Genomic DNA, 27,968 nt, shown 5'->3' with positions numbered 1-27,968 from the left:
TTCATAGTTCCATTGATTTGCTTTTTATGAAAAAGAGTATCGCTATTATGGAATGTATTGTAAAAGGAGCTTAATCCACCAATTGGACATAGTAAATTGGATTATAATGTAATTATCTGCATTAATAGTAAGTTGACGAGTTCATTGACTTCATCTGAATTTTGATTGGCACCTAATTACCCACTCAATACTTTATTAGTACGAGTACATATTTTATTTGCTTAAGAGAATTTTTTTAATTGAATAGTCAGAAATTGAATAGTCAGAAAGTGAACAATAAAGAATCAAAGACTAGCTTGTTTTGTTATCAAAAGAAAGTGAAAAAAAAAAAAAGAAAAAAGAAAAGACTTGCTAGTTTACTTTGTTTCCAATAATATTATTCGTTGCATGTTTGAAAATTAATAAATTTAAAGTACTTGTTTATTATTTTTTTATATATAGTTTAAGTAATGATATAATATACTACGTATTAATCTCAAATTAACATTATAAAAATTACTCTATATGATTTATATCTCATATAATATAAAATAAAATACGTCGTACTGGTAAACTTCATAATATTCTAATAAATTTCCCTTTCTAAGACAAAAACTAGTTGTACTTTAAATTACAAAGAATGGTGATAAAATTATAAACGATAATAATTATTTTAATCTGAAAATAATTGAAACTTATATGCGTATTAATAACCGTTTAAGATTTTTTTTAAAAAAAAAAGAATAATAATAAAAAAAATTTAAAAAAAAAAAAACTCTGTCGTATTAAGCTTGATAAAAAGGAAAAAGAGTAAAAGAGGCAAGAGGTACGAAAAAATGCAAATAAATTTAAAAAGCTAATCAAAGTGAAGAAATAATTTATGAGAATAGCTTTTGAGAAAAGAAAGTTAAAGTCTTCCTTGGTGGCTTAGGGACGAAGTATATTGTGTACGAACTACACCAAAATTAAAAAGTGGTTGGCTTTATAAATTTTGCATCAGATCATTTGAAAACTTAAATACTAAGATTGTGTTTAGTTAATCTGATTTTGTCTAAATTTATTTTTATACGAACTTATTACTCCTTATTATATAGATTATTTTATGTGAACTTATTTTATTTATGGAAAATTATTGTCCGACTAATATTACTCCATTATTTTTATGTCATATTTTTATTGGAATAAAAACTTATTTTATAGTTTGAAATTATCTAAATATATTTTTTCAAAATAAAGATAAAATTATTAATTAAATAAAGGTTTCTTCACTTCAGCTTAAGTTCAGTTCGGTTCAGTTCCTAATTTCTCCTCTCATAAAATATTGAATTCAGTTCAGTTCAGTAAATCAGAACAGGGCCTAAGATGAATCAAACATACATTAGCATGTTTTGTATACTACTAGTCACATTTTTCTAAAATAACAAATTTTCTTCGTAACCCTATAAAACTAATTTCAGTTCCAATACAACCTTTTTTACAAAAAAAAAAAAAAAAAAAAAAAAAATCCTCCAAGACATTTTATTTCTAGGTGTACCTTTCATTGAAGGTTTCGCAAAGTATGTTGTTAGCGATATTGATTCGAATTTCGATACGAAAAGTTGATCAATGTAAAGTCGTCTAGCTAGAAGCGTTGGCTCACTTTGATCATTGGTACTTCCGAGATCGATATTATCAGCCATGCATCGTGAACATGATACAAGGTTTTCAATACTATCCAAGTTGCCAATATCTATCAAAGATTAAACATTAGAATATATGCAAGCATGAATGGGTTTTTGAAGGCACAAAAGGTTCTGTTAATCGATGAATTGAGGATTATAAAAACAATACGTTACAATAAGTCAATAATATATTTCGTTAGCGCTTTTTATGCCACGATTGCCTAAATACCTAAATGACGTGTTAGGTCCTGTTTTGATTTATTAAAATGAACTGAATATTTTATGAGAGGAGGAAATTAGGAACTGAACTGAACAAAACTAAACTGAACTAAAGCTAAAGAAAACAGACCCTTATTTTAGCGGCTAGCTAGTTGCATAGCAAGGATGAGTGGGTGGATGACTCGCGGTGATTAGAGCAGACTAGGATGTTTTTTAATTACAACTTCAATTCACTATTGAAAATTTATAACTGTTGATATATGAGATCAAATATTCCAACCGTAAACTTTGTAGTTTCCTCCCTTAAATGTCTAAATTAAATTTGACAAAGTAAACGAACATTTAATGTTGAATTTTTTTTAAAAAAATAACTATATGTATTAAGCATACAAACGATGACCAAGGACATCAGATCATCTAGACGAAAAACTAGTTCATTAGTTATGTATTAGTTATTAACAATTTATGTGTGTTATTAAGCTAAGGTATGTATAAGCCTCGCCAATTTGCCGATCAATTACTAGACCTAATCAATGTCTTGGTTTAATCAACTATATTCTACTCTACTTGCATGACAAATCTAAATCTCAAACATAGATGAATTTAACTTTTTTTTTTTTTTTGAAACAATAAATTTAACAAATTAAACTTGTAATAATTGAACACAATTTTGTCAAAAAAAAAAAAATTGAACACAATTCCTAATTTACACCTTACATGTTGTACTCCTACAACCATATATCCATTTTTGAGCATCTAGGTTAACCCTCTTCTCATTTTCTCTCTTCTATCCCACTTGTAAGCAAAACCTCCCAAACTCAAATCTTTCCATAAAAAAATCATCCCAAAATGTCGTTTGATCAAGGTGATAATTCGGGCATTTTTCCAGATGAAATCATATCCAAGATCCTAACCCGATTACCCGCAAAATCAATTTGCCGTTTCAAATCCGTTTCGAAACGATGGAATTCAATGATCTGCAACCCCAATTTCATCTCTTCCTACATCTCTTCATCTTCTTCATCATGGTCAATCTTCGACCGATTCATCCGATTTAATCAAGATTCAGTACCCGAGTTCAAGCTTCAATGGCAGAAACCCCCAAATGTGAGTATTCTTACTGTAAACCCTAATGAAATTGGTGATGATACTAAAGAATTTTGTCTCGATGGTCTTGCTTCTGCATTATTATTGGATTCGAGTAATGGGTTGTTGTTAATTTCGATCAAGATTAAACGAGAACCTTTCTGTGAAATGAATAGTCCAACTAATGTAGATGTGATTGATACAGATGATAGTTTGTTTGTAGTTCACCCGATTACAAATGACTGGGTTTCGATACCGATTGCCCCGGTTCCGATAATGAGACAGGGTAGACTTGGGTTTGTGACACAGGTTGGAGATACTGGGGTTTTGGAGAGGTTTATGATAGTGGATTATCAGCCTTTTATTGTGACTGATTATGGTTCTTTGATGTGTTTTCGGTCCGAAACCGGGAAATGGGAACGGATTCAGGCGAATTATATGCTTGGTGAGCATATATGGAAGGGTCAGGGGGCTCATGTGGTTGATGGGCATTTGCTCTTGGTAGACCCGAGGGTCGGGATTATTACTTGGGATGACCCGTTTGCTAGGAAGAAAATGGTTTGTTTACGGTTTATAGGGCTTCCAAGACAGTGTCGAGATTGGGTGAATTACCGGTGCGTTGATGTTAGTGAAGGGTATATTCAATATTTGGAGGTGTGTTATGAAGGAGGTCATAAGTTGAATTTGTGGAGGTTGAGAGATTATCAAGCTGGTGAATGGAATTTGGTGCATCAGTTGTGTTTCAATGATTTGTGGTCTGATAGCAGCTACTTGGCTTTAAGGTTGAAAAAAGTGATGCCAATGCCTCATCTGATGCACCCTTTTGAAGCTCATATCGCCTTTTTTATTGTGGGAACCTGTATCTTTTCTTTGGATGTTCGGAGTGGAAAGGTGAAGAGTTGCTGTAGTAGTTTCTCTAGTATCACTAAAGCGTTGGATTCATTCATGATTCTTGCCAAAGTTACTCTCCCAAGTTGGCCAACTTCTTTTTCTCCAATCTTGAGTAAGTTTTCAACCAATAGTTCTATTTCCATACAAGTTTTTGTTAAATTAAGTAATGTGTGATAGCTAGCACTTTTGTAATATCACATTATATCGTGATCTCTCTGATGTTAGTGTTCATCATATCTATACTCCTATAACATGTGTGTGGTTTACTTGATTATTATTTGTTCCATTTGAGAAATATGATTTAATTGGTCATGAAGTACTCTAACTGGAGGCAACTCTTTTAGAATTATTTGGGATTTCGTGCAGTTTATGGTTATTTAGCACAAGAGAGTTGTTGAGATCAAGTTTGGGAGTTTGTAGCTACTCTTCTGTTTGCCTAAGCATTGATGATAAAATTAGATTTAAAATGCTAAAATCTAGTATGTTTGGTGCTCTGTGATTGTGTTAATGGTTTGTCTTTCAGAATCTTGTGATTTTTTGGAAGGGTTATAGACATATAGTTACTTTCAACTCAATTGATTATGTGTTTAAAATCATATTTGCTCTAAAAAATTGTATTGTAGTCATACATATTTCTGTGCCACTCTATCCATTGCAACTTATCTCTTTATGAAAATGGCGTTTACTCCATTATTTTAAAAAATGAACACAATTACCTTTTCTTATTAGCTTGTGTAGAATCTTCTATTGGACTACCAAGAAGAATTTGTTGTCCTGGTTAAAACTTAATCAATTCCTCGTTGTCTTGCTGTTGATGTATTTACGGAAGGTCTTTCTCACATTTCTTATGGCTATTGTTATCAGTCCTTATCACTTATGAGTCATAAACTCATGACCCCTTGATTTTGTAATTAGTAATAAGTTGAAGGGAAAATTCTACAGGACTGCCATAAGACCAGTGTTGCTCTATGGTACAGAATGTTGGGCTTCTAAGAAAGAGCATATTAAAAAGATGGAGGTTACGGAAATGCGCATGTTAAGGTGGATGTGTGGAAACACTTTAAGAGATAGAATCAGAAATGAGGTTATTCGCAAGAAAGTAGGTGTGGCGGGCATTGTAGATAAATTAAGGGAAAATCGTCTGCGTTGGTTTGGACATGTAAGACGGAGACCCGAGGGTGCACCGGTGCGAAGAGTGGAAGAGTGGGACCATGGAGGGATTAAACGAGGAAGAGGGAGACCAAAGATGACTTGGTTGGAAGGAGTGAGGAAGGATATGAAGTGCATGGATTTACGTGAGGATGAAGTTTTGGATCGTAAGGGATGGAGGAGAAAGATTTATGTTGATGACTACACGGAATAATCAAATTTGGTTCATGTTAGCCGACCCCACTTTTGGGATTAAGGCTTTGATTGATTGATTGATTGATTGATAGGCTTATACCAACACATCTCCCCTTCCCCTCCCCCCAAATGACATAAGGTTTGTAATTCATCGGTTTGCTCTCTTGACCAAGTGTTTGCATTTGATCTATATTTCTTAGAAGATTTTCGTTAGGGAAAAATATATCTTTTTCATCGTGTTAGTATGTGTTGCCATAATCGCTGATGTTATAGCATGGATAATAAGCTCTTTTCACTCTTGTGTATGTCTTTTCTAAACCCATTTTGTGTGATTAGCCTCTTCGGTACTATGTCTAACTTTCATTTTCTTATTTTAAGACCTAAGGCCATTCTTTATGTTGCATCTAAAGCGATGAACTTTTAGGATTTTCTTTTATTTCATTTTACTTGTTCATGTTTACCCCACAGTATAAACTCTGTCTATCTCGCTCTATCCACAGAGGCTACTTTGCTGAAAGAACAGGGCAATGGTCATTTCATGGCCGAGATCTTCAATAAAGCTTTGGATTATTATTCAAAAAGCATTGCTCTGTCACCAAATGCACTAGCCTATGCAAATAGGGCTATGACGCATCTCAAGGTTGGTAGATACCGTGAAGCAGAGGTTGATTGTACTGAGGCCTTGAAACTAGATGGCAAATACTTAAAAGCATATATGCGCCGAGCATCAGCCAGGAAGGAACTTGGTGATCTTAAAGGCTATGTTGAAGATGCAGAATGTGTGTTGAAGTTGAAGCCTGATGATGAAGAAATCAAGAAGCTATATGCTGAAGTTGAGAAGGTACTAACTGCTTTTCAGAGCATTTCTCTCATCTCATGTTGCCTTTTAAAAGATTTCTTACTGCTTTTAAAAGATTGTTATTAGATCTATGTATGGAGAGTAATTTGGCTGATGTTATCTCTTTGTTCTGGATTAAAATGCAGCTCAAATTGTCCTTACCCCGTGACAACTGCTCCACCAGTTCAGGATGATCATCCCATTATCATACAGGCTCAGAAGGTGATTTTGCTTATGTAGGTGCCGGATAGCACATGAGTTAATGCTGTAGATTGATTTGCTGTGGAAGATGTTGACATTTGGTATTATAGACTTATAGTAGCTTGATGTTTCAGTTTTCTCATGTTAAGACAAATTCCACGAAACTAAACCAAATTAGTTTGTGTTTAGAGTTCCATCCTAAAAGGTTTACCAATGCTGTAAGAGAATGCAGTGATTTACACAGAAAGAAGAGTATACCGTCTGTACTGGTACTGTTTATATCACTCACAAATTCACAATGCAGGTGTTCTCTTCCGCTCTTAGAATTAAATTGAGCACTATATTCCTTAGTATATATCAATTCAACCACCTTCTTAGTATCATGCTTCTTTCTATATTCTTTTGTAGACAGAGAATTGTAGTTGAATTGATATGAATGAAACTACCTTTCAGATGGCAAAATGACTACGTCTAACTTCTAAACCAGGGTCTCCGGTTCTGGGATGATTGATGTTTGTTGTTAAATAAGGTGGTAACTGGTAAGCCATTGTCTATTGTCAACTACTTGGGTTCCAGGATGGTTGATGTTGGTTCAGAATAACTCTTGTATAGTTGATGTTATGTTTCAGTCATTTCATATGTCAATCTATTATCTATACATGTCGATCAAATCTGGTTCAATTATATATTCTTTGGATTGGATACTCAAGTCCCTTCACAACTGGCAAATGTTTTATACAGCAGCATAAACATTAGGGTGGAGGGGCTTCTTTTAGCCATATTTCCATACTGTCAATTGAGTTGACATAGATCAGTGTTGTAAACTTGAAAATATGAGGGTTAACTCTTACCCTATTTTAATCGAGCCCGTTGGAATAAGCCAGTTAAGAGACTAATGTGGTACGTTGTTCATCCGGTTACACGTGACTGGGTTTCAATACCAATAGCCCCAGTTCCGATAAACATGAAAAAATACTGTTAGGTTTGTGACACAGATTGTACCTACTGGTGTTTTGGAGAGGTTTTTACTTGTGGATTATCAACCTCTGGTTGTGTTTACTCATGGGACTTTGCGGTGTTTCCAGTCTGAAGCTTGAAAATGGGAATGGATTCATACGGATCACATGGATGAGCATATATGGAATAGTACGGTTGCTTATGAATGTGATTGTCATTTGTTATTTGTTGATCCAAGGGCCGGGGGTCATCACACGGGTTGATCTGTTTGGTAGCCAGAGAAATGTATTATCGTCGATTCATTGTGCTGCCAGCTCAATCTGAAGACTGGGTGGTTTGGCGGAGTGTTGATATTAGTGAGGGCATGTTTATTTTTTGGAGGTTATTTGTGAAAGAAATCACAGGTTAAGATTGTGAGGATTGACAGACTATAATGGCTGGGTGAAATAGTTCTCACCTTTAACCTTTTACCATGTTCGTTAAAACAATGTGTTATGCTTCTCACAATAATTGGGTAAATGTATTTGCCAAAGCAGCTACTTCCACATCTTGGGGGTAAACATTGGACTAATATCCTTCTTTGTAACGTTAATGGTGTATCTTTGAAGGGGCTCGCGATTCACATTCAAGTTATCCTATACGAGCAATTTGTCATCTGCATATGTTGCCTAGTCCAATACAAGAATGCAGATCTAGTAGCAGAGACCAAACAGTGCCAAACACAAGGCCAGCAGTGCCAAACACGAGGTCATCTATCTATAGGAGTGTGCCGCTGGTGGTGCTAGTCATTAATGTAACCTTTAAAACTCACTGTATATCCATCTGATATAAATTGTGTTATTAATATAATTAAGCAAACTAACAAATTATTAAGTGCGCGGCATAAAAATGAATGAGTTAACAGTCCTACTCCCCTTAACACTACCTCATCTTCATCTCGAGACACCAAACAATGACTGATCTGCTCAAACGTGATGTTTTTCTTTCTGGAATAGCCATTATAAATGGAGCCACTACTATAGGCTGTCCAAGATCTCCTCGTTATTGAATTACTCAAGCTTATCAGTCTTAACAAAAAATTGCAAATTTAACTTAAAAAGCAGGTCCTTTAATGATGATTATACGACGAAAACATTTTTGTAAGTAAAATATAATCTTTGAAGTTACAGAGAAACGGAAAGGGGTAGGGAACAAATTAAGAAAATACGGCTACTGCTTCCCCTAGTTTTCAACTTTTCACCCAACAAGAGACATTCAATCAGCTGATGAAGCTTAAGCATAAGGACAGTAGCAGAAACTTGGGGAAGGCAAGGCTGCCTTGATTAAATGTGATTTGCAGTACAAGCTAGAGAGCCCGCCTCTGATGGTGCTCGCCATCAAAATGGTGCTGTTTGAGCTTTACAACTCGGAATCACATAGATATTACATGACCTAGCCATCAATAAGTATTGCTTGCCATCAAAATGTGTAAACTTTCTTTTGATGTTAGATTGATATATAGAGCAGTTTCACAAATAACTTTTATTCGGTTTTGGGATAACAAACTACGTGAACATACAGTAGATGCTTACTTCTCTTGGACTTCACAACAACAACAAATTCCATCCAAAACTTTGATGAAAATTATGTGATCTGCTATGCAGCAGAGTCTGCATGAAGTCAGCACTCGTAAAGCCACCACTCAAGTCTGTAATAAGACCAAGATAGATACATGTATAGACACCAACTGATTCCAAAGTATTCTCAAAGATGTAACGAACCAACAAATTCCCTAGGACATTCAAATGTTGTATACATCAAAATATGGTACCAATACTTACAAAATTCAAGGAAATCCAACTCTAGTGCAGTATACATCATATTATGGTACCAAAACTTACTATCAACCCCCAAGATTACTACAGCATACACATTGGATGAACAACTAGCCAAAAGGGAGGAATAGCAGATAGTTCTAAGCCACAATATTATGGTAAGTTGTTACAATGTTAATTCACAGATTTCATGACAAAACATTGCAACCACTTACACAAATCAAATTAGAGCAAACAAAAAGTAGCAAAATAATGACATACAGACTCATAATTCAAGTACCAAAAGAATTACTACCTCATCTAGAGTTGTCTCGATTTCAACATCAAGTATGCATCATTCAAATGCAATTGAGCAGGATTTTGAGGACTTCGGCAGCTCTAATATTTCCTTTGCTTTATAAATCAAGTCTCCTTTCCTTGATCGCCGATCCCAGCATATCACCATTCCCTTCAAACCATGAGCATTATCAAGAAAATACTTAACCATTCGTATCTCTTCTTTATACCCTCTAAAATCATTGATGTTAATGAACTTCAGTCGGGATTTAACACAAGAAGGCACTGCTCTAGCTTTAAGCAAGAATTTTCCATCAACTAGACTAGGGTTCCATCTAGCAACTCCCTGTATGCGAGTATAAATCAGAATCTCTAGTAAATAATCAAGGAAAAAAATATGAACTTTATTACGAAAACATCAGAAAATTGTACAACCTGTGCCAAAGTAAGAGATTCTAGACATGGCGAGCTATATAGAAAGTCTAATAGCACATCACTCCAACTGACTTCTTGGCCAAGGGTGAGGTCTAACAGAGTCATATTGCGAAAGATAGGCAGTTCGAAATCACCACTTGTAAGAGCCTTCAAACAAGTAAAGGAAAAGTTAAATTTAGTAATGCAAATGCTACATAAAAACAAGTGACATTCAAAATAATACCTCTAAGCATTGCGAAGACAAGTACAAGGATTGACAACTACAAATCCCGGTGATAAGATCAAGAATAGCATTGCAAAGATCTTGTTCATCATCGTAGTCATCATCGTTAAAACACACGACTAGATGAGCCTCCATTACAGAATTCAGATTCCTGATACTATACCGATCAGCTAGGCATTGGGAGTACTTAAAGTAGATCAAATTCGGCAAGTCAATGTGAACAATAGAGCCATTAAGCTGATCAATAGGTCCACTCAAACCATCAATTAGTGTCAATCTTTTAAGCAAGGGATTAGTGAAGTAGAGATCTAAACCATTCCAATCACACCCATCTATCACCAATTCTTCAAGCAATGGACAACGCGACAACAGCCCATTTAAGTCATGGTAATTCAGACTAGACTCATAGTATGCACTGAAACGAATCGAGCTATATCCATGGAATGTAACTTCCTTAAAGAAGAGTACTCTGAGTCTAGGGAATGTTACTGATGTTGAGACGCGCAGTATAAATTTACCATCCAATTTCAACACCACCAAATTCTCACAGAACAACTGAGGTAGTTGTAGCACACAAGGTATTGGCATATCAATTGATAACTCGAATTCATCAACCTCATGACAAAAGGCAGCAATTATCCATTCATATAACAGATAATACTCGATATTCTTCCCACATTTAAGCCGAAACTTACTAATATGTGACCTCTCAAATTGTGACAAAGTCTGTTTCACAAACTCCTTAAACTTAGCATTATCACTTCTTTCATTTCCCAAATCATCTCGAAGATTTAAAGAAATCGAATCATCAAAATCGAGAACACTAATCAGTTTGTAAATGTTCTTCCACCTAGATGAAAGAACAGTTGTAGCAACAGCATGTTTTGTAGGAAGAAAAGATAGAATTCGACCTAATATTTCATCAGGTAAACTGCTGATTATGTCTTTGCTTTCGGATGAATCCCTCGAAATTCTACGATTTTTACACTTTCTTGTACTTTCACCCATGTTTTCTTTAGACAGTATTCATCAAACCCTGAATTAAAAACACAGAAAAGACTATCACAACATATTCACTTTCATAAACATGTTACTTCAAAATTCTTATATGTTTCCATGGTACATTGAGAATGTGTAACGATGTAAAAAAAACACCCGAGTGTATGATGGACACTACGACACTATCAATGTTGACAAATACGGAGTATGCAAATTGAAGTGTGAAGAAAGACAATTTCTTGGCATATTTATGGAATCGTAAATCAATTACTGTAATTTAAACTAAAATAGGCAAAAAGCTAACACAACTTACACAACTCAATCAACCAAATGGGGTAAAAACTACAAATCATACCATCAAATCATCTTCTCTGTTTACCCAAAAAAAATGGAAAAAAAAATAAAGGGTTGGAATAAAAATCAAGAGCAAATTAACATATTCGATCAAATTTATCATTGCAAAATTAACATTAAAAAACAAAGGATATAGAATTAATCAAAAGAAACTTACAATATTGAACAATTCTTCAACTAAATCTTTCCCGTAAAAATGTAAAGTAGAAGAATTTGACTGTTTTATTTATTTTCTTTGAAAGTAGTGTAGAAAATGTTGAAATTGGAAGGAAGTTGAAAAGATTACTTTTAAGTTTGATACGAGTAAAAAAGAAAAGAAAAAATAGAAGTTGAAAAGATAAAGAAAAGGGATTTATCTTGTCAAATGTCAAGACTTATGCAGTGCAGTAGTCTTGACTGTTGAATGAATGTGAACAGATTTTAATATTTTTATTTAATTTATTTAAGAAATGGCGGTTTAAATTAAAAAAAGTACAAAAAAATGTAGAAACTGAAAAATAATGCCGCCTTACTTTTAGACAGTGTAGAGGAGGAAGTAGGCTAAATGATTTTTTTTTTTTTTTTTTTTTTTTTGGTGTTTAGAGAGCCCAAGGCAGGTGATGAGAATCGATTCCAAGATCTCTTGAAGCCGGGAGGGAAACTCTAACCACTTGAGCTATCCCTCACTCTCGGAAGTAGCTAAATGATGAAACAGAAAGGTATTGGTACACGTGTTGTTTACCCATTTTTCCCGTATCTTTTCCTTCTTTTAGCCTTGCTACAGTGCCAACTCTGCCAAGGGTTGATTTCGTTGACTAATGAGTTTTATTCTACGATTGTTTTTCCATGATTTTATAAAAAATTAAAGGGAGTGCCTTTTAAACTAGAGTTATGTTGTTTGAATGTTCGGGTAAAAAAAAAGTGTAATATTGATGAGAAATTTATTGATACTTGTACGGAGTATTTAATTTATCCATCTCCGTCTATATAATTCACATGTCCATTTCTAATTAGTTGCATATAAGACTCAATATGAATATTTATAGAACAAGAGTAATTTAGAAGATATACAATACGAATTAAATAAGACTCGACATGAATATTTACAGAACAAGAGTAATTTAGAAGTATACTATCGTATGAATAGTGTCTAGAGTATAAATGAGAAAAACTTTTAGAAACCGATGAAGTAGAATTATATATATATATATATATATATATTAATACTAAATGAAACAAATTAAAGTAATTTTCAATGATAGAGTATAAAACATATTCTTAGGCCTCAACCATCAGCTTAAGCTTTTAGTTGAATTGGTCCTCTCACGGATTCGAATCTCATCCACCCCTTCTTTAAAGTGGAATTAATTTGTCTTTCATGTGAACTAGGAAGTAAATTCTCCTTGCATTTGAACAAGGCCTATAATATACTACTACAATTGAATGAGAACAGAAGGAACTTCTTTATGAGTATGCTTGTGGTCATCAAACTCAAAGTAAAATAAGATTAAATACGTGAACTCTAAGAAAATAAGATATTTTAAGTTTAATATTTTATTTTAAGTTTAATATAACTTCATTTTTGGCTATAATGATTATGCAAACAGATCCACTATTGTTTCTGTCTGATCCCAACTCCTCCAGGAACTCGGACCTAAGATTCTGATACCCCTATCGGCAAGCTGAGAACCTACACAATGAGAAGAAGTTAGCTAACCCCGGGGTGATCCGGGGATAACCACTCCGATGATAAAGTCAGAAAATATTTGAGAAGAGAAGATAAGTAAGAGAAAGAAAGTAGAGAGAGAGATTAGAGAGAGAGAGAGTCATTAATTGTCCCTATTAATGAGGTCTTACCTACTTATTTATAGTAATCTACCTTGACAGGTGGCTTTCACCCATGCACAACCTTTCGTGCCAAGTGTCGAGTTTCTGTTGCCACGTGTTAAATTGCGGCAGGCCGACATGTCCTCTTTCTGTAACATATCGGCGTCTTCTGGTGATCTGGTCACGTGCTTTCGCAAGATATCGGTCATGCCCGGATATCATCCCATACAATTAGCCCCCCAAGTGAGGACGTATGATCATTCATCATCGTGCTCAGTTAATCATGGGAGACATGCTGAACCTAACAAAACAAACTTTGGGTTCCGCATCTCATTCTTCAGACTCTTCCCTAAATTGGAAATTTTATTGTAACAACGTTTCTCCGTTTTCCTCCCCAAGTGACCTTGTATGCTGATAACATACAAGGTCAACTCATTATAAAAAACCTGGGAGCGAAAAACTCCGTTTTCCTCCCCAAGTGACCTTGTATGCTGATAACATACAAGGTCAACTCATTATAAAGAACCTGGGAGCGAAAAACTCCGTTTTCCTCCCCAAGTGACCTTGTATGCTGATAACATACAAGGCCAACTCATTATAAAAAACCTGGGAGCGAAAAACTCCGTTTTCCTCCCCAAGTGACCTTGTATGCTGATAACATACAAGGCCAACTCATTATAAAAAACCTGGGAGCGAAAAACTCCGTTTTCCTCCCCAAGTGACCTTGTATGCTGATAACATACAAGGCCAACTCATTATAAAAAACCTGGGAGCGAAAAACTCCGTTTTCCTCCCCAAGTGACCTTGTATGCTGATAACATACAAGGTCAACTCATTATAAAAAACCTGGGAGCGAAAAACTCCGTTTTCCTCCCCAAGTGACCTTGTATGCTGATAACATACAAGGCCAACTCAGTGCAAAGTGGACGTTATGGTAGTGTAACCGTTTTTCTTCTCCTCTCTTTTTTTTGTTTGTTTGGGCGGGAAAATTTTTACACGTGTCACAAATCCTGCCGCTGCTTTTTGAAAAAGCTTGTCAATTAACAGCCGTCAGATCTCTGAACCGCCTTTCACTTCAATTAGCCTTTCAGTTTCTTCTCTTTAGATCAAAATTCCGCCATTTCCTCATCACTTCGCATTTTTCCCTAGTTTTTTTTTTCGAAAAAGTTTAATTTGCCGACCAAAGTTCTTTCCTTTCTTATCTTCTTCGCGTTCGGTTTGTGCATTCAGTCTCCTCGGGCGTATCTTCTCTTTCTTCGTCGTTTCTTTATCAGTTAAAGGCGTTAAATCCACGATTTTCATCGAAGGTATTTTTGTACCCTAACCCCTGATTTTTCATGCTTTTTTTTTATTTTCTTATATTCAATTAAATGTCTGAAGATAGCGTTGAAGAGAATTTTCCTAACCTTAGTACTGCTAGGCGTCGTTTAATTAGGCAATCTTTAGGCAAAGAAACCGGTAGTAACCAGGGTAATTCGTCTTCCCTTTCTGATAATATTGACTATCCTTTTGAGACGTTATCTTCTGAGGAAGAAAAACGCGCTTTTATGATACATAGGACCATTGCCCACCGTGAAAGTGCCCTTCACCCTACTAACCCTGATATCCCTGCCGATACTGAAATTCTTGACGTTGAGCCTGTTAATGTCCGTTATCACTTACGCAGCTTTACTGGGAGACGATATTTTAATCAATACGGCACTAACGTTGGCAATATAGGTATAAACACTATGCCAAGGGTAAAGAGTACAAGTTATCAACCCCGAGCCGCCGCCCGTGAAGCCGCTGAGGCCGCCAAAGCAGCCAAAGCAGCTGAGGCCGCCAAGGCAGCGGAATCTAGCAAAAGACCTGGACAAGGTCAGGTTGTAAGTTCTTCTGAAGAAGAACTTGAGGATGATATCCCTTTGACACCTGAAGAAGGTCCGTCATCTCCTGTTCATGATTCTGCCGTCAACTCAGTTTTAAGAGATGACGACGCTCAGGAAGACAGTGTAAATAATGAGAGTAGGGATAACATTGTTGATTTGACGGCTGAGGTTATCCAGGAAGAGAATCTGGACGAGGGGTATAGTTCTGAGACTGATAGGGCTGAGTTCCGACAACCAATGGTTCTTGCCAGCGACGGAAAAGTAGCAAAGGAAAAGATAAATGAAGCTTTTAGGAAAACGGCAATTACAAAGGACTATTGTCGTCGTGCGAAAAAGTTCTTTAACTTACCTGATGGGTATGAGTTGTCTCTCCCTCCATCTGGAGCTTCAGTGTTGGATTGTCCAGCTGGCTCCGTTGCTGTTTACATGAAGCACTTGGATTTCGGCCTCCGCTTTCCTCTACATCCCTTTGTTGCTAAAATCTTGAAGGCTTGGAACGTTTGCCTGGTCCAGTTAACCCCTCAAACCATTCGTGCCGTTATCGCTACAGTTTGGGTTATGCTATATCGGAACTTCCCTCTAACCCTTAATGTATTCAGGCGGCTTATTACCCTAAAGAGAGATGGTCAATCAGATGGGTGGTGGTCTTTATATACCCTACCTCATAAATATACCGTCCATCCTAAATTATCTAGCTGCAAAGGTTGGAAGGACAAGTTTTTCTTCATGTCAGTCCCAGAGGATTTTCCTTTGAGGAGAACGTTCTTCAAGCCTCATCCCCACTTTGATTCAATCCCCGAGAGAGATCTCGGGAAACATGAAGAGAGGGCTGTCAATTACTTTGACATCTCTGAACATGATGAAGGTGACGGCAAGGTTCGTCTAATTCCTGCGGTGTGGGTGCCGAATGTGAGTTACATTCTGGGCAACGCGCCGCTTTCTCGTGTCGGTCTTTGTTGGACTGACCAGCATGGTATAGCTTATCCTTCTTGGCTTTATTATTCTTATTCACTAATTATTCATTTTCTTTTTTCATAATGAAAACGGCGTAGCTTACTTGTTTGGTGCTACCTTCCTTTCCCTTTTATTATTATTATTTATTTTTTTATATATATATTCGCATTTAACTGATTGAATTTACATTCCTTTTCACCAGGTATTGATAAGTTGGATAACAGACAACTCGGCCTATCTTCTGACGGGACAAGGGTTATCAGGCGCTGCCCCAAAGCTTCCGACCCCTACGATACTCTTGCTTCCGTTTGCGGGCGTGCTCCAGCATTAGTGCCAAGAGAAGAGCTGAGATCATGGCCGATGAAAATACCAAGAAAAGAAAATTAACACCTCTAGCCAACCGGCGAGGCGGCATTGCGATCTCCAGCCCCAGGCAACCTGAAGGGCGAGCCGAAAAGAAAAGGGAGCAATCGGCGCCCGAGAAGAAGAAAGACCAGTCGGTGTCTGAAAAGACCCCGACTGCTAACAAAGCTAAAAGCCCTGAGGCCGTTGTGAAGAAGGTTATTCAGGGTATTGAGGTCGAAGATCTCACTTCTGCTGAATCTCCCCGTCTACCTCAGGCAACCACCGCAGTTGCTCCTACAACGGTTGGGTCGGATTCTAGCATCCCAGGTTTGACTTATCGGTCCAATCAATGGATTGAACGTGTTTCTGGAAGGTTTCCAGATGAAGTTCTGAAGGGGTTTGCTGTCCCTCCCGGCCATTCCGGCGACCGTTGGCAACCTGCTATGGATGTCGGCCGGAATGAATCTATGATAACCGATGACCCAATGCAAGGTGGGAATCTCGGTTATCGGTTGTTGAGCAATTTGACACTGCCAATGGACAGACCTGCTGGTCCAATCGGCCCCCTTGCTGCTATTCACATGCACAACATGATGAAGGTACGTATATATGTTATTACTTTATTTCTTTATATATATATTTTTATGTAGTGTTCTCGGCTTCCCTATTTTTACTTATATATACATTCTTGTAGGCCGTCATGTCTGGCACAGAGCTGGTTGAGATGTATCGTTACTATCAGGAGAAGCATCATCAAGCCTCCGCCAGCGAAAGTGCTATGTAGGAAGTCATCAAAAATGCTGAAAAAGCTTTGGATGACTTAAGGAAAATAAAAGAGAAAGATGACAGAGAGATGTCGGAGCTGAAGATCAAGGCTGAGAGGGTTGCCAACCTCGAGCTAGAGGTGCAAAGTTTGAAGACTCAGATCACTGAGAAAAACAAGGTTGTTGAGCGGCTTCCCTCAGTTGAAAATGATCTCCGGGATGCCAGGATTAAAATTAGGAGCCTTGAAGAAAAGGTTCAAAAAATGGAAGCCGACAAACCTGGTATCCGTCGGAGAGCGGTCGGCCGTTATCTAGCCTCTGATGAGTTCTGCTCCAAGCTCCAAGATCGTTTTGATGGAGGTTGGACCGCTGCTCAGAGATGTATTGCTCACGCCGCCGGTTGGAAGAAGGATGATTGGGCAAAAATTGAAAAGGCTTTCGGCGAGGAAGCCTACAAGATCCCTTCTGGCTTTGAGGCGCAGCAGTTTTCTGATGAGGACTTGTATAACCTGGCGCCAACTGTTGATGACGGCCCCAGCAATCCCGGCATTTTGGATTCCCCAGTGCCTGAGAATGCTCAATCTTAAAGGGGCGGGCAGTCATCACCGACATCCTCTTGTGGGTCTTGTATCATTGGGCCTTACCAGCCGTAACTCTTTTATTGTTTTTGTATGTATGAACATGTTTTGGCACTGCTGTTTTATCGGCATATACCCCTCTTTTGTGGTGATGCCTGTCGGCTGTTAATTTTATCTGCTGTGCAAACTTATTTTTATTTTTACCGTCTGCCATTTGCCTTCAAAATTCTATACTTTTATCATAACTGTGTTACTCTTTAGTTATCATTTTCTAGTTTGCCTGTTTTTAAACAAGGTTATGATAATCATGTTGCCTCGCCTTGCTAGTTTTCAACGCATAAAAAATTGCAAAAAATAGTTACTTATCTAATGCTTTGTCTGAAATCCGAAAACTTCCAGTTAGAAACCTTTTTAAAGAGGCCAGCTTCCGAAGATACCAGATCTAAAACCTGGCTCGAGAAATTGCATATAAAAATTACCAGCATATTTTGAAAACTTATCAGCATACTATGGATATCACAACGCATTTGAGCGCCATATCATTCCTTGTGCCCCCCAGTGTACATAGAAAATAGTTACTTATCTAATGCTTTGTCTGAAATCCGAAAACTTCCAGTTAGAAACCTTTTTAAAGACGCCAGCTTCCGAAGATACCAGATCTAAAACCTGGCTCGAGAAATTGCATATAAAAATTACCAGCATATTTTGAAAACTTATCAGCATACTATGGATATCACAACGCATTTGAGCGCCATATCATTCCTTGTGCCCCCCAGTGTACATAGTTCACGCTGGAGCTATGCACACTGAGCTGCGAACATGAAGGCGAACGGTTGTTGCTGGTTCAGATTATAACACTGGTCACCTACTGCTGTGTTGTTTTAGCCAGTTAGGTACCCTCTCGGCGATCATTTTCTGAGCTACGCCTCATGTCGGCGTATACTCGAATTGATTTGGCCGGTATTTATATTTTGAACCAGCAACCTCATGAGTTAACATATACAACTGATCAGGTTGCATAACTGTTATCTTCATGGAAGCGGTTTTTAGCTGTCCATCCCACTTAACGATGTTCTGTTAAATGGAGGATGCCTATTTCAATGCGTATTGTCTGAATACTTCTTCATTCATTACCGATATCTTTTTTGATATCAGTTTCAAAAAATAAGGATTCGTTCATTACACATAGTATTTTTTCAATACAGCGGAGTTCCATACATTTTTTAGAGGTGTCCCATCCGGGGTTTCCAGATAAAATGACCCTTGGATGACGACATCTCTTATTCGATAAGGCCCTTCCCAGTTTGCAGTCAGCTTCCCGTCTTCATTTCCCCTACCGGTTGCTGCGGTTCTTCGTAAGACTAGATCTCCTTTGCTTAACGGCCTATATGATACTTTTCTGTTGTAGGCCCGGGACATTCTTTCTTTAAAGACAGCTGACTTAACTGCTGCTTTTTCTCTTAGCTCTGGCAAGAAATCTAACTGTTGCCGTAGGAGTAAATCATTTTGATCTGCACAGTAATGCTGAATTCGGAATGTCGGCAACCCGACTTCTGCTGGTATGACTGCCTCCGTTCCAAAAACTAGAGTATAAGGGGATTCACCTGTGGCTTCTCTCATTGTTGTCCTGTTGGCCCATAATATTTCTGGTATCAAATCTGCCCATAAACCTTTTGCGTCTTCGATCTTTTTCTTAATTGCCGTTATTATCTGCTTATTTGCTGCTTCCGCTTGGCCGTTAGATTGTGGGTGGCATACTGCTGCATAAGCAAATTTTACCTTATACATCATTAAGAGATCTTTGACTGGCTTACAGTCAAATTGAGTTCCATGATCAAAAACCATCGCCATCGGCAGCCCGAACCTCGTGAAAATGCTTTTCCATATAAACTTTTTCACTTCCGATGCCGTTATCTTCGCTACTGGTTCTGTCTCCATCCACTTGGTGAAGTAATCAATTCCCACTATCAGATATTTTCTTCCACCTGTGGCTGATGGGAACGGGCCTACTATATCCATTCCCCATTGGGCAAAGGGGACTGGATTCAACATCGGAGTCAGATCATTTGGGGGCAAGTTGATAATTGGAGCATACTTTTGACACTTTTCGCATTTTTTAACATAAGCCGTCGCATCTGCAATCATTGTCGGCCAGTAGTATCCCCTTCTCATTGCCTCTCTGGACAAAGCTCTTGCCCCGAGGTGATTACCACAACTTCCCTCGTGCAATTCTTCTACTAATCTTGCGGATTCAAAATCCGTTATGCACCTTTGCAACGGCAATGAAAATCCCCTTTTGTATAACTGGCCTTGGTACATAACGAACCACACACTATCCTTCTGTAACCTTCTCAGCTCCCTTTTATCGGTTGGCCCTACACCATGAACGATGTATGCCAGTATTTTATCATACCACTGATCCTTCACTTCAATACAATTGACATCTGCCGGCATCTCGTCTATGCTTCTCTGCTTTAAAATCTCAACCATAACCGTTCTTTCCAAGTCATTGAAGCTTGAACTTGCCAATCTTGCCAATGCATCTGCTTGAGCATTTTTTAATCTCGGAACCAGTTTGATCTCAAGGTATTGCAACTGAGCTGCCAATTGCTTCATCTTCTCTAAATACTTTACCATTGCTGGCTCTCGAGTTTCGTACTCCCCACTGAACTGGCTTGATACCAGCTGGGAATCAGTTGTCAAAACTAACCGTTTTGCCTCTGCCGCAATCGACAGCTGCATTCCAGCTACCGCAGCTTCATACTCGGCCTCATTGTTTGTTGCCTTGAATTTAAATTTCATGGCGTATTCAAATATTTTTTCATCTGGAGCCGTTATCACAACTCCGGCCCCTGCCCCCGTTGCTGTGGCTGATCCATCAACTGATACCTGCCATGTTCCCAACTCCTCTTCTTCATCCGTGTATGTGGTTTCAACAATAAAATCTGATAACGCTTGAGCCTTAATTGACGTCCTAGGCTTGTAACTTATTTCATACTCCGATAACTCTACTGCCCATGTCAGTAGTCTACCAGACGTATCCATTTTTCGCAGTGACTTCTCTAGGGGATGATTGGTGAGTACTTCTATCGGATGTGCATCAAAGTAAGGTCTTAACTTCCTGGCCGCTACCAGTACAGCTAAAGCCATTTTCTCTATAACTGGATATCTGCGTTCTGCCGCATTCAAGACATGGCTGACAAAGTAAATCGGCTGTTGTTGTCTCTTCCTTTCTACCAACAGAACGGCCGCTATTGTTTTTGGTGATGCTGAGATGTATAATTGTAACACTTCTCCCTTCTCAGGCCTGGCAATTGTGGGAAGAGATTTAAGATGATTCCTCACTACTTCTAAGGCATCACTTTGTTCTTTTCCCCACTCGAATGCCTTATTCTTTCTCAGCACCATAAAAAACGGGAGTGCTTTATCAGCTGATTTGCTGATAAATCTTGTTAGCCCTGCCATTCTGCCCGTTAACCTCTGTATATCACGGATGGTTCTTGGTTGTTTCATTTGAAGCACCGCATTCACCTTATCGGGATTTGCATCTATCCCCCGTTCACTAACCATAAAACCTAAAAACTTCCCTAATCTCACCCTAAAAACACACTTCTCTGGATTCAACTTCATTTGATATTTTCTCAAGGTTTCGAATGTCTCCCTCAGATCGGCTATATGGTCTTCTTTGTTCTTACTCTTTACTATCGTATCATCCACATACACCTCAACATTCCGCCCTTTCTGTTTCTCAAAAATCTTATCCACCAACTTCTGATAGGTTGCCCCTGCATTTTTCAGCCCAAAGGGCATTGCCTTATAACAGTACACACCTACATCCGTTATAAAGGCCGTTTTATTTCTGTCGGCCTTATGCATGCTGACCTGGTGATATCCTGAGAATGCATCCAGAAAACTAAGCATGGCATGACCAGAGGTCGAATCTACCAGCCTATCTATTCGAGGTAGTGGGTAGCAATCCTTAGGGCAAGCTTTATTCAAATCTGTAAAATCCACACACATTCGCCATTTCCCTGTCGGCTTCCTCACCATTACTACATTTGCCAACCATTCGGGATATGTACAGGGTTCTATAAACCCTGCTGCTAAGAGCTTATTCACCTCGGCCTGGATTGCTTCTATCTTCTCAGTCGAGAAATTACGCTTCTTCTGCCTTATCGGCCTAAACTTTCTATCAACATTCAGCTTATGTTCCATTACCTCAGGATGTATGCCTGGTATCTCACTGGCCGAGAACGCAAAGACGTCGGCGTTCTCGCGCAATAAACTTATCAGGTTACATCTGGTCTCCACATCCATATCCGCCCCAACTTTCACTGTTCTACTGGGGTCGCCTGGCTGCAATTCAACTTGGACGGTTTCTCCGCCCGGCAACGGCCTTGGTGTTTCTTCAGGTCTTGCATCAAAGTTTTTCATTGTCAAATCTTGCACTGTCGGTTCACCTTCCCTTGTTGGGTTGCATGGAACTGTGGCACTACCAACGGGGTTCTTTAAAGCTGTGACATAACAGGCTTTTGACATAACCTGGCCTCCATACACCTTCTCCACAGCTCCCAAGTTTGACACATAGGCTATTGCCAAGTGGTAGGTTGATACAACAGCCTGCATGTCATGAATTATCGGTCTGCCGATAATTGCGTTATACGCCGACTTGACATCCACCACCAGAAACTCTGCCATCACATCTCTTGCTTGTGGTCCATCACCCATCCTTACAGGCAACACAATGCTCCCCTCCGGCCTCACAGTTGATCCATTAAACCCGATTACTGGATACGACACCGGTTTCAGGTATTGCCTCCCGATATTCATCTCATTAAAAGCTTGAACAAACAAAACATTTGCTGAACTACCCCCATCTACCAGCACCCTTTTGATGTCGGCACCATTTATCTTGATTATCAAGACTAACGGATCGTCATGTGGGAACACTACACCTCGTGCATCTTCTTCCGTAAACACAACTTGTGGTATTGATGCCGGCCGAGGACGATTATCTACATCCAAAGCACAAACCAGATGCCGGTGCTCCGCTAAATGCTTCTTTGCCCCACTAATCGTTCCTCCGTGAATGGGTCCTCCCGTTATCACATCTACTCTTCCAGTAGATAACGGTGGTATTCCTGCGTCCCCTTGTCGGACTATTCTTCCTTGAGCTCTTTCAGGCCTTGCCTCTATCTGTTGCCTCTCGACGGCCTGTGCCGGTTGTTGATTTCTACCGGTATTCAACCGGTATTGTGTTAGGTGCCCTCTCCTGATCAATTCCTCGATGTTGTCCTTCAATTGGGTACACTCTTCTGTATAATGCCCCACATCCCTATGGAACATACAGTACTTCTTCATGTCCCTCGACCTTGCTTTCATGGGAATCGGCCTTGACCAATCTTCTCTGTTCTGATTCACTGAGTAGATTGCAGCCCTTGGTGTATTCAGGGGGGTGTAAGTGCTGTATCTCATTGGCAGCCTTGTCGGTCTGGTATCTTGCCGACTTCCTCCCCCCCTTCCCGGGGCAGGAGTTCTCGGCCTGCTCCCTCCAGACGAGGTCCCCTCATTTTGACTTTGCCCCTTTCCTACCACCATATGCCTGCTACTCGTCTTCAACAGCTCCTCACTCTTTATGTAATCGTGAGCTTTGCTGAACGCTGCCGCCAATGTCGGCAGACTCTTCCTTGTAAGATACCTTTTGAAATCCGAATCAACTAATCCATTCATCAAAGCCATCACAGCTATCTCCTGTTGTAACTTCGGAATAGTGTTTGCTTCATTATTAAATCTCCTGATGTAATCCCTCAAAGATTCATCTGATTTCTGCTCCACAGCCATCAATTCTCCAGAAGTTTTCTGCCTCACGCTGTTACTGACATATTGCCCTACAAACATCTCCGTCAGTTTTTCAAAGCTATCTACTGATCCAACTTCAAGGTTGTTAAACCAATCGGCTGCAGCCCCAATCAAAGTTGTCGGAAAGACCTTACACCAAACTGCATCTGAGTTTGTGTACAGCATCATGTGTCCCTCATAAGACGTTATAAATCTTGCTGGATCCCCTCTTCCATCATATCTACAAGTCGGCATTTTCACTTTCTCCATTGGTTGTTCTAAGATGTGCTGGGCAAATGGGGATGCCCTTAACTGCACTACCGTGCGTACTGCTTGACCTGCCACTTGTGAGCTTCTTTGCTGCTGAGTTCTGGTACTCGCAACACGGCTCGAGGATTGCTCATCTTGCCGTGATGTTGTATGCGTCCTTACTGACGACTCATGTCGGGGTCTCCTTGACGAGTTCTCCAGCTGATTGTGTTGTTCCTCCTGATGATGGTGCGGTGTTCCTCTATCGGCCTGGGCAGCTTCTCCTTCAGCCCGTGCTGCCTCAGCCTCCTTTCTCTTCTTGCTCATTGCACTCATCACCCTTGCGGCTGTTTCCAATTCATCTGGAGTAAATGCTACCATAGGATCCTCTGCCTCCCTTCCTCATGCAGGGGGGGTTATCGGCATATGGAACTGATTACCCTCTAGGGTATGGGTTTCATCTACTATCTCCACCTGGGGTTGTCCTTCTGGTATTCCATTGTTTAAATTGTTTCCGGCCATGATTATTGTTGTTGTATATATATTTTGTGTGAGGTTCTTAGGCGATAGAAGTGATCAACTGCCCCTCCTTCTAGCGCCAAATTGTTTCTGTCTGATCCCAACTCCTCCAGGAACTCGGACCTAAGATTCTGATACCCCTATCGGCAAGCTGAGAACCTACACAATGAGAAGAAGTTAGCTAACCCCGGGGTGATCCGGGGATAACCACTCCGATGATAAAGTCAGAAAATATTTGAGAAGAGAAGATAAGTAAGAGAAAGAAAGTAGAGAGAGAGAGAGTCATTAATTGTCCCTATTAATGAGGTCTTACCTACTTATTTATAGTAATCTACCTTGACAGGTGGCTTTCACCCATGCACAACCTTTCGTGCCAAGTGTCGAGTTTCTGTTGCCACGTGTTAAATTGCGGCAGGCCGACATGTCCTCTTTCTGTAACATATCGGCGTCTTCTGGTGATCTGGTCACGTGCTTTCGCAAGATATCGGTCATGCCCGGATATCATCCCATACAACTATCATTATAGATGAAAGATTAGATGGTAAATTCGACATTGTAATAAGTTTTAATAAGATTAGATATTTCAAATAAGTGAACAAAAAATATCCTTAAAACTTAAACTATCCTATCTTACTCGCAGTAGGTTGTGTTGTAATGGACTAATGGCATTCAAGAATCAAGACTAATCACATTTATAAAAGTGCAGTTAACACCTTAATAATAAACTTTCTACGGCTCTGTCTGCCTACCTGAGGATTCCAGAAATAGCCACTTTACTAGAGAAAAGATGGAAAAAATCAGCCACTGTGAACTACTACGTATAATTCAGTAGGTAGCTTTCCTAGACAAAATTAATGTCAGCATAATTTCAAAGATGTGACACATTTTTACAGAGCATTCAAATGGTGCATAAATCAAAATATCACAGCAGAAGTTAAATATTAGGCCCTGAAAACACAAACATACATAAAATTAGTCATGAATGAACCTCCAAGGGGAAGCAGGCCCTGAAATCACTAACATATGCTCGAAATTAGTCACCTTTGAATCTCCAAGGGGAAGCTCTTAGATCATAGTATCATGGAAAGTCGTTACAATGTTTATGCACGGATCATGTGACAAGACACGATAACCACTTCACCAAGCAAAATAGACCGTAGTGTACAAAATACAGGAAGAAAATGACAGACGTGTCTTAAAAAGTAAGTACCAAAAGACATTGTAGCTCTATCGGGATTTAGTTGTCACATTACTTGTTCAAAATACACAATAAATGTGACAAATAATTCCAGACGGACAAGTGCATTGCATCACTTAAAAGCGATTGAACAGGATGAGGAGGACTTTGGCAACTCCAATATTTCCTTTTCTCTGGCAACTGAGTCCTTTTTTCTTATTCTTTGATCCCAGTGTATGGCCATCTCCTCCAAAAGATGAGCATTCGCAAGGAAATACATGATCATTTGCATCTCCCCTTTGAATCCTCTGAATTCCTTGATGTTAATAAACTTCAACCAAGAATGAACACAAGGCGGCACGACTTCATCCATTAGCAAGAAGTCATCATCTACTTCACCATCTAGCAAAAAGTCTCCTCCATCTTGTAGAATGTAGGTGCATCTCAGGATTCCCTGGGTACCGAAAAAGGCTGTATATTACAATCTATTTCAAGTAGTATATGGAGTATTAAATAATCGAAACATGTATAGAACAACCTGCTCCAAGGTAAGAGACTGCAAACAAGGAGAGCTATTGAGAAAGTCTAGCAACACATCATTCCAGCTAACCTCGAGTCCAAGAGCGAGGTCCAAACAATTCAAATTACAAAAGATAGGCAGTTCGAATTCACCACTAGTAAGAGCCTACAAACAATCAAAAGATTCAAAACAAAGTAAAATTTCAGAAAATGCAAACGCTACAAAACCAAGTTCAGCAATTGTAAATGTACCTCCAAGCATTGACGGGACAAGTTCAAGGACCGGCATCTATTAACCCCGGTTATAAGATCAAGTATTGTGTCGCAAAGATCTTGTTGATCATCAAATTCATCATCATTAAAACAAATCTCAATACGAGCCTCAATTATACTACTCAGATTTCTAAATTCATATCTCTCTGCTAGTCCATCAGAGTAGTTCAAGTAAACCAAACTCGGCAAGTTAAAATAGATCATAGAGCTATTGAGTTGGTCTAGAGGTCCAGTCATTCCAGAATCAAGTGTCAACCTTCGAAGCAAAGGATTAGCCAAGTAAAGATTGCCGCCATTCCAATCACACCCGTTTATCACTAATTCTTCGAGCAATGGACAACCAAACAGAATCCCGTTAAGACCATGATCATCATCCAAACAAGGCTCACAATAGTTAGTAAACCGACTTAAGCCATTTCCTCGGAACATAATTCCTTCAAGAAAAAGGACTTTGAGCATCGGAAAAGTACATGATTTCGAAACACACAATACAAACCCACAATCCAACTTTAGAACAACCAAATTCTCACAGTTCAATTGACTAAGTTTTAGCACACAAGGTACTCTACAAGTAAATGCCATATCGATCAATACTTCAAGTTCAGCAACCTTATGATGTAACAAAGCAGCATTAATCCAATCACATAACAAAGTGTTATTGTATTGGTAGCACCCACATTTAAGTCGAAACTTAGTAACACACGACATCTTACACCGCGACAACATCTCATTCACAAATCTTTTGAAACTAGCCTTCTTTCTCTTGCTTCCCGAATCATCTCGAGAAGTAAAAGTAATCGAATCATCAAAATCAAGAGTACTAACAAGTTTGTAAAGGTTCTTCCACCTAGACGAAAGGATAGTAGTAGCAACAGCATGTTTTGTAGGAAGTAAAGATAGAATTCGGCCTAATACTTCGTCTGGTAAACTACTAATCCTGTCTTCTCTTTCGGATAATTCAGTTGATTTTTGAAGTGTTTTACGATTTCTTTGATTAACACCCATGACTTCTTTAGACAATATTCATCAATGCTAAATCCTGAAATAGATGGATTAATGCATTAATGTACATGTTACATCATAAAGTACTCCGCAATGTATAAGTGAATGTTGTAAAGATGTACACCATTAAAGTAACGCAAAACCAATAATGCAATTTCGCTACATAATTGGCAAATTAGTACATTAGATTAAAGGGTTTTAGCTAAAATTATCAAATTAAACTTTCTATACTAAAAAAAACTTGGACCACATGCTAAGAATGGATGATAATTGCTAAGATTGAAAAGATTAAAGAGCATCAAAGAAGCATTAAACCAAAATAAACAAAGAAGAAAGAGACAATCACATAAAAACACTTACCAAATAATCACTATGATTACTATGATTCTTCATATCATTATAATTTCCATATCATATGACGAAAATTAAGCTAATGTTTTTGGAAAGAAATAATTTTTCTTGGTGACTTTTTTTTTCTTTTGACAATTGTTTGGATTTTAAAATGTTGAAGATGGAAAGACAACAAATTTGTCAATATTTATGCACATAGCTTAGCCTCAGCGAAGTACAAGTAGTGAAGACTGTGAAGTGATGTTTTAAGACATTTTTTTTTTCAAGACATTTTTGAGTAATTTTTCTCTGTTTTTTTATTGGTAGTTTAAAAAAGTTAAAAAGAAGAAATTTGCACAGTGAAATGCCACCCTATAAAAGGTTGGACAGTAGGCCAAATGATGAAAATTACGGCCTTGGCCTCCGTGGCATTAACCCATTTATCCCGTATCTTATACGAGTACTTCTT

General features: G+C 38.5%; 3 protein-coding genes across 3 annotated transcripts; 1 reads left to right on the top strand and 2 right to left on the bottom strand.

The window, feature by feature from the left end:
- The first annotated feature begins 3,012 nt into the window (after window positions 1–3,012).
- LOC145606123 (uncharacterized) lies at window positions 3,013–6,456 on the top strand. The gene is made up of 3 exons (XM_081662177.1): window positions 3,013–3,948; window positions 5,681–6,021; window positions 6,165–6,456. Exons 1-3 carry the CDS (start codon window positions 3,114–3,116, stop codon window positions 6,210–6,212), a joined length of 1,224 nt encoding a protein of 407 aa, XP_081518303.1. The 5' UTR covers window positions 3,013–3,113; the 3' UTR covers window positions 6,213–6,456.
- A 2,868-nt stretch (window positions 6,457–9,324) lies between these two features.
- On the bottom strand, window positions 9,325–10,932 carry LOC145604344 (F-box/LRR-repeat protein At4g14103-like). The gene is made up of 3 exons (XM_081660261.1): window positions 9,925–10,932; window positions 9,701–9,848; window positions 9,325–9,596 (listed from the first exon to the last, which is right to left on the bottom strand). Exons 1-3 carry the CDS (start codon window positions 10,930–10,932, stop codon window positions 9,325–9,327), a joined length of 1,428 nt encoding a protein of 475 aa, XP_081516387.1.
- Window positions 10,933–25,508: 14,576 nt separating this feature from the next.
- LOC145604343 (F-box/LRR-repeat protein At4g14103-like) lies at window positions 25,509–27,172 on the bottom strand. The gene is made up of 3 exons (XM_081660260.1): window positions 26,147–27,172; window positions 25,913–26,060; window positions 25,509–25,780 (listed from the first exon to the last, which is right to left on the bottom strand). The coding sequence occupies exons 1-3, from the start codon at window positions 27,170–27,172 to the stop codon at window positions 25,509–25,511; spliced, it is 1,446 nt and encodes a 481-aa protein (XP_081516386.1).
- Window positions 27,173–27,968: the final 796 nt, after the last annotated feature.

This window comes from Chenopodium album, chromosome 22, assembly GCF_948465745.1.
Source record: "Chenopodium album chromosome 22, dcCheAlbu1.1, whole genome shotgun sequence".
In the NCBI taxonomy this organism is placed as follows: Eukaryota; Viridiplantae; Streptophyta; class Magnoliopsida; order Caryophyllales; family Amaranthaceae; genus Chenopodium; species Chenopodium album.
Note: the sequence above shows the minus strand (reverse complement) of the source record. Positions and strands in the feature narration are given on the sequence as shown.